Here is a 12,034-nt window from a genome sequence, read left to right on the forward strand (position 1 = left end):
TTAGAGCAGCAGTTATTTTGCACCGCCCACAAATAATAGATGTTGTGTCTCTTTCATTGTTACAGGAGGAGGTCGTGGAGGCCAGTCGAACTGCACTGTCTTTACCCTTGCCGCTAGGCGACCATGGGCGAATTGGTTCCGGCGATTGCCCAGACAATCACCGCGGCACAAAGGGTCTGTTTATTTTAGCTTTGAATTGTGGCTTTCAGCTTTTACAATCCGAAGCTGAAACAAACAGACAGCTTTTGGTTATAGTTTTTTAAAATCTGCTGGTTGGATTGAGGGAATCTGAGAAGCTGGTTTTTCTCAGCTTTTGATAGATTGTGAAAGTTCATTTTACTAAACTGACCATTAAAGATTTTTAGAATCTACAATCTAAAAGCTGGATTATGAAAAGTTTTTAAGTTGTAGATTCTAAAAAAAAATTATGAACAGTTTAGTAAAATGGACTTTCACAATCTATCAAAAACTAAGAAAAATCAACTTCTCAGATTCCCACAATTCAACCAGCAGATTTTAAAAAGCTATAACTAAAAGCTGTATGTTTGTTTCAGTTTCAAATTGTAAAAGCTGAAAGCCACAATCCAAAGCTGAAACAAACAGAGTCTAAGACAGCCAAGGCAGATATGGCAGATGACAGATGGCTTCACTCAAGGCCTACGGTCGAGCACGAGGTCTCTGCTACAGGTGCCAAAAAAAGTGGTCTCCCGAACACAAATGTGCCTCTACCGTTCAGCTACAAGTAGTGGAAGAGCTGCTAGATTACCTTGAGCCGGAGAATCAATCAGAGCCAGTTCAGGATACTTTGGAGGTGGAGGACAATGCAGAAACTGAAATGCTCATGACAAAATCCAAGGAAGTTGTCAAATGCTTGGAAGCACCGAAAACGATCAGATTGCAAGGCCATATTCAGAAGCGCTCTATATTAACGCTGGTGGACTCATGCAGTTCAAATTGTTTCATCAATGAAGAGCTCGCTAGTCAGTTATCAGGTGTGGTCACGACAACAAGACCAGTTACAATCAAAATTACGGATGGCGGCACATTGTTCTGTCAAAAATCATTATTCGCTTTCCATTATCGATGAGTTGCTAGACGAGCTAGCAGGTGCGAGTGTAATACCTGAAAAATTTCAGAAATTTAGAAGTTGACCGCGGGACCCGTGAGGGATGCAAAATGTTACTTTTTAATTTGTAGCTTCGATGGACGATCAGAGACCGTGGATATGTAGATCTCATCGAGATGATTCTATTTTGCTATCAAACGTCCTGTTTGGACACTCGGTGAAACCGTAGCGAGCCTAATAAATCTAGACCGTTGGATGAGAAAAATAAAAAAAGAAAGAGGGTGGGTGGGTGGGATCAGTCGTCACCCCTGATCCCACCCATTCAGCAGGCACTCGACCACCTCCCTCAAACCCTAGTCGCTCGCTACCCGGTGCTGCCCACCGCCCTAACGTGTGCCCACCTGTCGTCAGCCTCCCTATCAGGCCACCGTCGCCCGCTGCCATCTCAGGTCGACTCAACCGCCGCCACTTGTCGCGCCTAGCCACCACTGTCGCCTGGCCTCCCATCGCGCCTCCCAGCCATCGGTCGTCGACCGGTGGGCACATGGGCGGGAGCAGGGGTGTGGGTGGTCTTGGAAGAAGGGATCGGCGAGGCAAGCAAGAAGAAAGAAGAAGAAGGAGGAGGAGGAGGAGGAAAGATGAGGGGTTTTTGCGAGAATCGCTGAATCCGTCGTCGATTCAACTTCCTCACCATGAAGGTGACTTTAATTAGTCCTTAGAGGCTTGTAAATGTGTGGGGGCGATCGATTCCGTCATTGGATTAGTGCTTCGATGATTCATTTAGCGTGCAACAAATAATTTGGAATTGAGGTTTAATTAGTGCCGGTTTCGACCATATGGTTAACACGAAAGCTGTATATCTTGTCGATATCTTTTTGATAGTACCGATCTTGTTCATTTTGGACGAGTGGTTTATGAGTAATTGTTAAAACAATGTTGTCATCCGTTGAGAGTTAATCCGTGCGCTGTTTTTGTTGTTCAGCTTTCAACCTCATTAGAGGAAGTTCTCGCTCGACATCTTGCAAGTAAAGTGGTAGATGTTTCTCCGTCGATTTTGATATCGCCTTGTATGTGGTGTTTTCGAGCGTAGGAGCATGCCTCCTTTTGCTTTGTTATTGCGGTGTTTTGGTGCTAATTTACACACTTATTCAGGTGGTGCCGCTTCGGGACATAGCTAGTTCCTACCTTCGTCGTCGATGAAGGCAAGTGAATGTAGCGGATACTACGCTTTAACTTATTATTTAGTTACCTCTATATTTTAATTGGCGCACTTACTAATAGTTTATTAAATGAAATGTGAATGTGCTACTTACTTTACGCGTTTTGAAGATTGGATGATTTTCCCTAGATTAAGAGGTAAAGGAAGTGGGTTAGGTCTTCTCTCTTGTAGCTGTTTATATTCCTCGTATGCGAAACATGACGTATATGCCTATGTTGGAAGTTATGCCTTTTGATTATGCGTAAGCTTGTTGCCTTAATATTTACTCTTTCTGAAGTTTACTTGATTCTTGAGTTATGAAGTGCATGAAGCAAGCTTTGTCGCTTTGTAGTTACTTGATTCATTCATTATAGTATGTGATTCTTGAGTTAATTGATTCATTCATTATAGTATGTCATTATGAAAGTATTATGCATATCTTATAAGTTATGTTGTTGGTTATGCATGAAGCATATCATAAGCATAGCACATTGCATTGGAAGTTTTTGTCGCCGTCTTATGGTAGTGGCCGGTATAGCGTTGTACGTTGCCCGTAGAGGGGTAGTGTACACACCCTTATGTTGCCTGTGGAGAGATAAGGGTGAGGAAGGGCATGATATATGCATTCATACGAATGTTTACACTTTAATTGCTTCGATGCCGTTCTTATATTGCAAGGATGTCTTTAATACCATTTTGGAGGATAATGATATGGTGAATCATAGCTAGCAGACGATAGTATGTAGTTGTTGTTGTCATTTTTTGTCAAGCTTAATCATGTTTCCAGATGTTGATAACCTATTCAGTTTCTATTTTTTTTATTAAAGATGATTGCTTAATCAACTGTAGCTAAATAGCTTGTTAAAACAATTAACTTGCTGAGATTTTTGAATCTCACCTTTGCTATCTGTCTAGGTGCGCTGTGAGGTGATGGCGAGCATGCGGGATGCATAGCTGCATGTCATTTGTACAATCACTTTCATCTTTTGGTTTATCTGTCGTGATATCGTTTTGGTGTTTTGTAGGTGCTTTTGTTGTATAGTTGACCCATCGTGGTAATTTTGTATGATGAAGGTTTGTCCCTCATTTGCTAGGAGTTATATATTGCTAGTGTGCTGAGATATAAAATATTATCTATCTCTGTGTGTGATGATGGTAGTTATACCTTCGGTTACAAGGGATGTGTTGCCGATTTTTTTTTAAGGTTCGGCGGTCTTGTGGGTGGGATTTAGTAGCACTCCGGGCTTATGACGGTCCCTGGGGTGTTGCAGTGAGTTAGTTCACGAGCCTGGACCTTCGCGCCGACTACCATCAGATTCGCATGGAGCCAGCGGACGAGATGAAGATCGTGTTCAAAACGCATCACGGGCACTACAGATTCAAGGTGATGCCGTATGGATTGACGGGGGCGCATACCACATTTCAAGGTACTGTGAACACAATTTAGGCTCCACTGCTCCGAAAGGGGGTACTCGTGTTATTGACACGATTTACACGAGCACATTGGGCGAGCACGTGGACATGCTGAAGAAGGTGCTTCTCATATTGGTGGACAACAAGCTGCATATCAAAAGATTCAAATGCGATTAGCGAGGCGGGTGTTGCGACAAATGTGAAGAACATATCTGTCGTGGCTCAGTGGTAGCAACCCAATTCCATGAAGGAAGCGCGGGGATTTCTTGGTTTGGCCGGCTATTACAAGAAATTCGTGTGTAATTTTGGGATCATCAGCTGACCACTCACGGATTTGCTAAAGAAACACTCGGTATTTCACTGGACAGCACTGGAAGAGGAGGCATTCCATTCACTGCAGAGTGCATTAATCTCTGCATCCGTGCTTGCGTTACCAGACTTCAACAGGACCTTCGTGCTGGAAATGGATGCGTCCGACAAAGGCATCGACGCGGTGCTTATGCAGGAGGGTCACTCATTGGCGTATTTGAGCAAGGCTTTGGGGCCGAAACATCAGTTGTTGTCGACTTACGAGAAGGAAAGTTTGGTAGTACTGATGGCGGTAGATCACTGGAGATTGTATCTGCAGAATGGAGAGTTCGTTATACGCACTGATCAGCGCAGCCTCATCCACTTGCAAGATCAGCGGCTTACAACTCCATGGCAGCAGAAAGCTACAGCAAAATTGCAAGGCCTCCAATATCAGATCATCTACAAGAAGGGTAGTGACAATACAGCCATGGATGCCTTATCCAGAAGCAATTTGACATCGGGGGTGCAATTGGCAGCAATCTCTTCATCTGTGCCCACTTGGATTACGGAGATTACAACATGTTATCAAGAGGATGTGGTGGCTCAATAATTGATCACCAAACTCAGTATGAACCCTTCTGTTGTCCCCAATTTTCAATTACATGATGGTGTCCTCAGGTATCAGGGAAGGATCTAGGTGGGGCATAACACAGCAATGCAATGTTCCATTTTACAAGCTCTCCATTCCAGTGCGCGAGGAGGCCACTCGGGCATTCAAGCCACTTACAGCCGGGTGAGGAAATTGTTCACCTGGCTGGGCTTGAAGAAGCAAGTGACTGAATTTATTGAGGAGTGTCAGACTTGCAAGCAAGCGAAGCCAGAGCGGGTGCGTTACCCAGGTCTCCTACAACCATTGCCCGTGCCTGAGTGTGCTTGGAAAATTGTCTCCTTAGAGTTCATTGAGGGATTGCCTAGATCGGTGGGATTCAACAATATCTTGGTGGTTGTTGACAAATTGACATGGTATGCCCATTTTATACCGCTATCTCACCCTTACACCGCATGAAAAATTGTGCAGACATACGTGAACAATATCTACAAGCTCCACAGGCTTCCTCAATCGATGATATCGGATCGCCACTGCATCTTCACAAGCTCTCTCTAGAAGGACTTGTTCAAATTGGCGGGCGTTCAATTGACGATGAGTTCCTGCCTATCATCCGCAAATGGATGGCCAGACGGAGAGGCATATTTGAGATCCTTTGTTCATTCGTGCCCCAACAAATGGCATGCGTGGCTCGCGCTGGTGGAGTTTTGGTACAACAACTCCCCACATTTTGCTCTCGGTTGCTCACCATTCAAAGCTCTCTATGGCCACAACCCAAGGCATTTTGGCATTGCAGACTCATATGTGTGTGTATCACCTGAGCTGGTGGAATGGACCAAAGAGCGCAAACTCCGCATTGATCTGCTGCAACACCATCTCCATCGAGCTTGCCAAAGGATGAAGCATCAGGCGGACTGGGGCCGCTCTGAGCGCTCGTTCCAACTTGGCAACTGGGTGTTCCTGAAGTTGCAGTTGTACGTTCAATCCTCCGTCTTTGATCGTGCTAATCGTAGGCTGGCATTTCATTTCTTTGGCCCGTTTCAGGTGTTGCAACGGATTGGAGAAGTGGCGTACAAATTGCAATTGCCAGAGTCCAGCCGCATCCATCCGGTGATTCACGTGTCTTAATTGAGGCGCGCGAACCCGCCGGCAACATTAACTCCGGTGACCTTACCAGAACCAGAGGTGGATGACACGCCTCCGCCACAACTAGAGCAAATTATGCTCACACGTCTGCACCAACTGGGGTCCAAAAGCGGTGGAGCAGGTCCTAATCAAATGGACCGGACAACCGGCGTCGCTGATGACATGGGAGCACTTGCCCGAACTCCGCCACTGTTTCCCGCGAGCACCTGTTTGGGGACAAGCCGGTTCTGAAGATAGGGGGAATGTTACGTCCCCAGGTACTCCTGAAGCAGCTGACGAAAGCAATGGAGCAGGACATGATCTTGAAGCGAGGACTGGACATGGTGCCATGGCCCAACGGAAGACGGGCCACACGAGGAAGCCCGTAAGCGTGTACCCTGATACGGTGTTGGCCAAATGAGAAGTGTCAGGATCGGTATTTAGAGGGAGGCTGAGGGAGAGAGAGGCAAACAATTATGATCAAACCTCTTGTACCCTAACAGTTCCTTCCCTTATTCTATTCTTCCTATGTTCAAACCTTTTGTTTTTCCTCTTAAACTCTCGCCTCTGTAAGAACTTGGGAGAGATTAACGTGAGCAATATATTCAAGTGAAGTGGGAACGTAACACTTGGGAGCTGGAAAACGCTCGTCAGAAGTCGCGGATTCTTCGCTTCGCACCTGGCCCGTTGAACATGAAGATTCCAACGAAAATTCATTTGCTTTGAGATTCATACCGGAGGATAGGTGAAAAAAATAATGAAGCAGATAAGAGAATAAACGAATGGATGAGTATCAGATAGGAAAAGTGAACGGTCGAGATAGACCGTGTGTGCATAGGGATGCGGAGTTGCATTTCCCTTGTATGTATTGCTCCTTCGCCGTTGACTAGTCCCAGGATAGGAGTTCGCTTGTGTGGCGGGGTTCGGTGTTCTCCTCCAGCGGATGTGGCACGCCACGTAAGATTGGAGGCTGGTGACGATAGTTGTATTTTGGAAAGGTGGTGCTAGTTTCCGAGTTCCGGCTAGCACAACAACTAGAAATTCTGTTTCGCACGCGTGAGCGGTGCGTTGCTCGCGCCTCCCCCGACGGGCCCACTTCCATTTTTGGAAAAAGAAATCGAAAACTTTTCCTTTTGAGCAAACTTTTCTTATTAACTTTTACTTAAAAAAATTTCTCAAAACTTTTCTCGTTAATTTTTTCAGACAATTTGTTCAAATAACTTATTCGGAAAACTTTTCCAAAAATAAAAAAACGTGGGAAGGAAAATTTTCTAAAAAAGGAAAAGTCAGAGGGGCTATCTGAAAAGTTGCTACTTCTGTCCCTTGCGCGTGCGAATTAGCCTTGTCCCACAGCAACGGAGGTACCGGACGCGACGCGACGGAATCGCCTCTGCAGTGACCGTCGCCGCGCACCGCCGCCGATGCCTCACGAGCCACCCATCGGTGCGTGATGAAGTTGTGGATGACTGGTTCGCTCGCAGCCTCGCACGGAGCGCGCCAAGACGCCAACCACTCGACTAGACGAAACAGACAGCGCGTCATCTGACTAACGAGTGAGCTCGCACTCTCCCTCCCGTCCACAATAACATGCTCCGCGCTCCGCCCCAAACGCTGCAGCGCCCGCGACCGCGGTCACGGCCTCTCTCGCCCGCGCCACGATGCTCGAACGACCCCGCGCCTGCTGCCGCCGGCAGCATCCGGCGCCTGGTGCTCCCGCCCGAGGGCCGCGCGAAGCTGGACCCGCGCCCGGACCGCGACTTCTACGCGTTCCCGCGCCTCGTCACGCACGTGGACGACGGCTTCATCGCCACGCTCACGGACCTTTACCGGGAGCGCCTGAAGCCCGGGTGGGACGTGCTCGACCTCATGAGCTCCTGGGTCAGCCACCTGCCGCCAGAGGTCCAGTTCCGGCGGGTCGTCGGCCACGGGCTCAACGCGCAGGAGCTCTCCAGGAACCCGCGCCTCGACTACTTCTTCGTCAAAGACCTCAACCGCGAGCAGGAGCTCGAGCTCGAGAGCGGCTGCTTCGACGCCGTGCTCTGCACCGTCAGCGTGCAGTACCTGCAGTCCCCTGAAAAGGTACACAGATCGTGCCCCTTATCTTCTTCTTACAAATGCACAGTTAATACCATTTTTTCTATTAATATACGTATGGAGGAACTGATTACGCCTCCATGAATCTTAAACTGGTGAGGTTTTCGCGGAGATCTTCCGGGTGCTGAAGCCGGGGGGTGTGTGCATCGTGAGCTTCAGCACCCGGATGTTCTACGAGAAGGCGATCGGAGCGTGGCGGGAGGGCACCGCCAACAGCCGCGTCCAGCTCGTGACGCAGTACTTCCAATGCGTGGAGGGGTTCACGCAGCCCGAGGTGATCAGGAAGCTGCCCTCGCCCGGCGGGTTGCCGGGCTCGCCGCTGGACGCCGTGATGAGGCTGTTCGCCGGGATGGCCAGCTCCGACCCGTTCTACGCCGTCATCTCGTATAGAAACTTCAAACCAATGTAAAGCCTGATCCCGAACTGAGAGAATCTGTGCAAAATTGGGATTTGTACAGTTTATATAATCATTAGTGGTGAAACTCAGAAGGTGAGACATCATACGCCGACGTAAGTTCTTTTATTGCAGATAGCAGTACCGACGTTGTGCGGTAAACATGAGTACCTGAGATGCAAGTTGCGTAAGTTTTGCATTTTCTGGTTCACTTTATCAATCCAAAACTAAAAACAAATTAAAATTCACTCTCACCCAATTAAGTTAAAGAAAAAATAAATTAAATAGTGACTCGGAATTATTTATTAGGTACCTCACTTGCATCCCTATACATGACCGAAGCAAAACTACCTAGCTAGTCAGAAAAGAAACATGAGCAGATAGGATCATGGAGATATATACAGACACGTCGAAATCCAAACAAAAAAAAAGGGGCCTTAGGGGTCTTGCAACTGAGCAGAGCGGCTGGTTAGTGGGACGTAGCGGACGGACGCGTCCTTCCGAACGCTGATCGATCCGTCGGCGTTCTTGTCCACCACCTGCAGGTCCTGTAAGTAGGTGCCCACAGGTACGACCATCCGGCCGCCAGGCTTCAGCTGCTCGAACAGAGGCTGAGGGATCTCTGGTGCTGCCGCGCCCACATGGATAGCGTCGTAGGGTGCAGAGTCGGGAAAGCCAAGCCTGCCATCTGCGGTTTTGAGAACGGACATGCATCTTAAGCTCCAAGTGATTTCAGAGTTTACTGGAATGAATAGAGGTGGAGTGCTCTAGCTAAGGAGCATCAAGAACACCCTTGGGAGTCATGATAGGATGAGAAAGATCAACATTTAAATATAACTTTCAATTAGGACAGGTGTTTCGCTGTAATAATTTGATATTCTTCATTTGACACAACTGCAACATGTAGTAGAAAGGACACAATTCTATGTGAAGAAAAAATGTACTGAAAACTGCTTAATCGTGTCATTATCTAAACAGATAGAGCATGTCTACACCATTAAAATTGAAAATCACGGCTTAGAAAGTACTCAAACAGCATGGCATACCAGTAAACAGGAACCAAAAGTAGCTAACCTTGCTTCATCATAACATGTGTACCAAAGAAAAATAAAGTGGCTGAGAGTGAACTTAAAAAAGCTTTACAAGGGGAAGTGCAGATTTTATATTTTCATAATTCATTGCCCAATATACTACAGCCGCGCCAGTTAGCGTACCTGCAACATGAAAAGAAAGCGATCCATCCTTCAATAGTGGAGCTGCAGCGCTCCTTTGGACATTTTCAATAGAAGAAGCAACAATCTCAGGAACGTGTTCAATTCCCACCGCACGACCTTCTGGCCCGACCATCATTGCAAAACAAGCTGTCATGTAGCCACTACCTACAAGGTGATAGGAATGCATGTTGATGACAGTAGTTAGGGAAAAAAAAACTAGAAGTAGACAAGTTGTTCATTCAACCGTGACATCTGATGGACACTAACAAACAGTGAACAGAGTATCAGCAAACAGACCTGATCCAACATCCAGAGCAAGCATGCCAGGTTGCAAATGATCCTTCAAAAGTTCTAAGCAGGTTGCGTGCATGTGAGGAGCAGATATTGTTGCTTTGTAACCAATAGGCATAGGACTGTCAATGTAAGGGGTACCCTCTGGTACAAATAACGCTCTATCAAGTGTTTCCATTACTTCAGCCACTTTCTCAGTCATAACAGCACCATACTGCTTTAGGTACTCAACCAGAGCTTTGTTATTATCCAGTGATCCTTGAGTCCAAAATTGCTGAAAGTTAAGCAAGAAATGGTGAGATGTGCTCCATTATATGTATGGCAACAGGACAAAATTGCAGCAATGAACAAACGATCACGGTGATAGTTTGACATCACTACACTTTCTTTTCTTATCAAAAGTGCTGAAGCATAAATAAGCAGAAAGGATTAGTGTGTCATCAACTCCTTTTAACAATAATAACAAATTATGTCTATTTACTTGGATATTACACAGAGCAACTACAAATTTAAAAGGAGGGAATGCCCCTTCCCAAAATTTCACTGCCACTAGCTTCTCTTGCAGTATGGTTCGGTGTACATTCAGCATAATCTCATCAAACTATAGATGCACACTAAACAGTATAAATCCAGATAGTTCAATTTTAGTATTTTTTTTATGAACCCTCATATCATCTAACTGGATTGCCATACTGGGATTTATCATGAAGCAGCCAGCAAATGGCCCAATGGCCCCAAGAATGTTTCTTTGTGGATACCTATATACCAAAAAGTTTCTGTAAGAGATGACACCTCCACAGTAGTGGCACACCTGAGAAGCTGGCTAACAGTGAATTTGAGCTCCCCTCAAACAAAAAAGGGTGATTTTAACATCAGGTCTTGATTCAGAACCGAGGCTATACTAGAGTAAGCCAAGTATCTAAGTGCCTACAGACTAAACCTGCAACTCAGTTCCATGACCAAAAGGGGGGGGGGGGGGGGGGGGAATCAGAGGTAGGGCGCTGCGTGCGTACCGCCATCCGGTGGAACGGGATGCAGCGCCGCAGCAGATGCTGTGGCGGTGACGGAATCGTAGGGGTAGGGGCGCCGAGGAGGCTGTAGAGGAAGCGGCGCGGGAGCGCGGAGGAGGGCGAGAGGCAGCGGGCGGGGGACAGGCACATTATAAGAGAAGGGGGAAGGGAGGAGAACAGAGGAGGTCGGCTGCGGTGGCAGTTTGGAGAAGCCTCGTCTCGACAGGTGGAGGCTGCGCTCCAGTTCCACGGCGCGTGCCGGCCCTTCTAGTTCTAGCCAGGCACTGGCTTGTAAGGCCCTCTACAGTGTTGGCTTACAGCGAAGCCGCAACAGGAGAGAGAACATTGGAGCATCCCTCTTCGTGTTGTAACCTTCGATGGCAATGCCAGCAAATCTGGGGGCGGCGCACCTTCTTGCGCCGGTGCCTGAAGATTTAAATAAGCAGCGCTGATGCATGCAGGGGAGAGACGGATAGAGAAATAGAGGCGTGGTGTGGAAAAGATGAAGAGAAGCTTCATTGTTTTACTTTTTGGTGGACCTCGAGTGATGCAGGATAAGGTAACAAATAGCTGTTGCTACCGCGTCCAGATAGCGAGTAAAAATGTAACGATTCGTAACTTAGGGATCGCAATAGGATTTATCGGGCCACAATTGTGGGTTGTAATAGTATTTAGCGGACCATTACATTGCGTTACAAAATCTAGTAGACCAACTCAACTCTCCAGCCCAGGATCTTAGGCCACGATCGGCCACTGCCTCACACCAGCCAGCACCGCCATCGCCCTTGCCCTAACCACCCCTGCCTCGAGCCCCGGTCGCCGCCTACGGCTAACCAACGCTACCTTGCCCTGCCAGGCTGCCTGTACCTTGGTTGCTCGACCGCTGTCTGTGCTTCGGTTGCTCGGCTGCTACCTGCTCGCCTCAAATTTGTAAATATTTTTAAAATCCTGCTATTTTAACTTAAAGTCCGCAATATCGCACGCTATACGCAATCCGCAATCCTCTACCTGACACCAATCCGCTACCACCATGTTATTTGCTATTTATTACCTTGTGCAGGATACTACATTTCGGGAGGCTCAATGCTAACCGATAGCTGGGGACAATAATATTTTGCCAGCATCGCTCCACCACTATGGAGGGCCTAAGCGCACGCAGCAAACCGAAAGCACGGACACGACACGCGTTTGCTCACCAATTTGGCCATCAATGTATTTTTTAGAAACATCATTACAATTCGCAGACGCGCACACACACTCGTACCACCACACATATACACACAGTCATACAACGTCTACTGAAGACCAGAGATGCGAAACTTAGAGATTAA

The 12,034-nt window shown here is 47.2% G+C and overlaps 2 protein-coding genes across 2 annotated transcripts; one reads left to right on the plus strand and one right to left on the minus strand.

Moving 5' to 3' along the window:
• The first annotated feature begins 7,240 nt into the window (after positions 1-7,240).
• Positions 7,241-8,295, plus strand: LOC133889113 (uncharacterized). Its single transcript, XM_062329574.1, has 2 exons — positions 7,241-7,779; positions 7,895-8,295. The coding sequence occupies exons 1-2, from the start codon at positions 7,288-7,290 to the stop codon at positions 8,201-8,203; spliced, it is 801 nt and encodes a 266-aa protein (XP_062185558.1). The 5' UTR covers positions 7,241-7,287; the 3' UTR covers positions 8,204-8,295.
• Positions 8,296-8,447: 152 nt separating this feature from the next.
• On the minus strand, positions 8,448-11,132 carry LOC133889112 (protein-L-isoaspartate O-methyltransferase-like). Its single transcript, XM_062329573.1, has 4 exons — positions 10,707-11,132; positions 9,700-9,967; positions 9,403-9,567; positions 8,448-8,876 (listed from the first exon to the last, which is right to left on the minus strand). Exons 1-4 carry the CDS (start codon positions 10,851-10,853, stop codon positions 8,626-8,628), a joined length of 831 nt encoding a protein of 276 aa, XP_062185557.1. The 5' UTR covers positions 10,854-11,132; the 3' UTR covers positions 8,448-8,625.
• Positions 11,133-12,034: the final 902 nt, after the last annotated feature.

The sequence above is a fragment of the Phragmites australis genome, chromosome 13 (genome assembly GCF_958298935.1).
Source record: "Phragmites australis chromosome 13, lpPhrAust1.1, whole genome shotgun sequence".
Classification (NCBI taxonomy): domain Eukaryota; kingdom Viridiplantae; phylum Streptophyta; class Magnoliopsida; order Poales; family Poaceae; genus Phragmites; species Phragmites australis.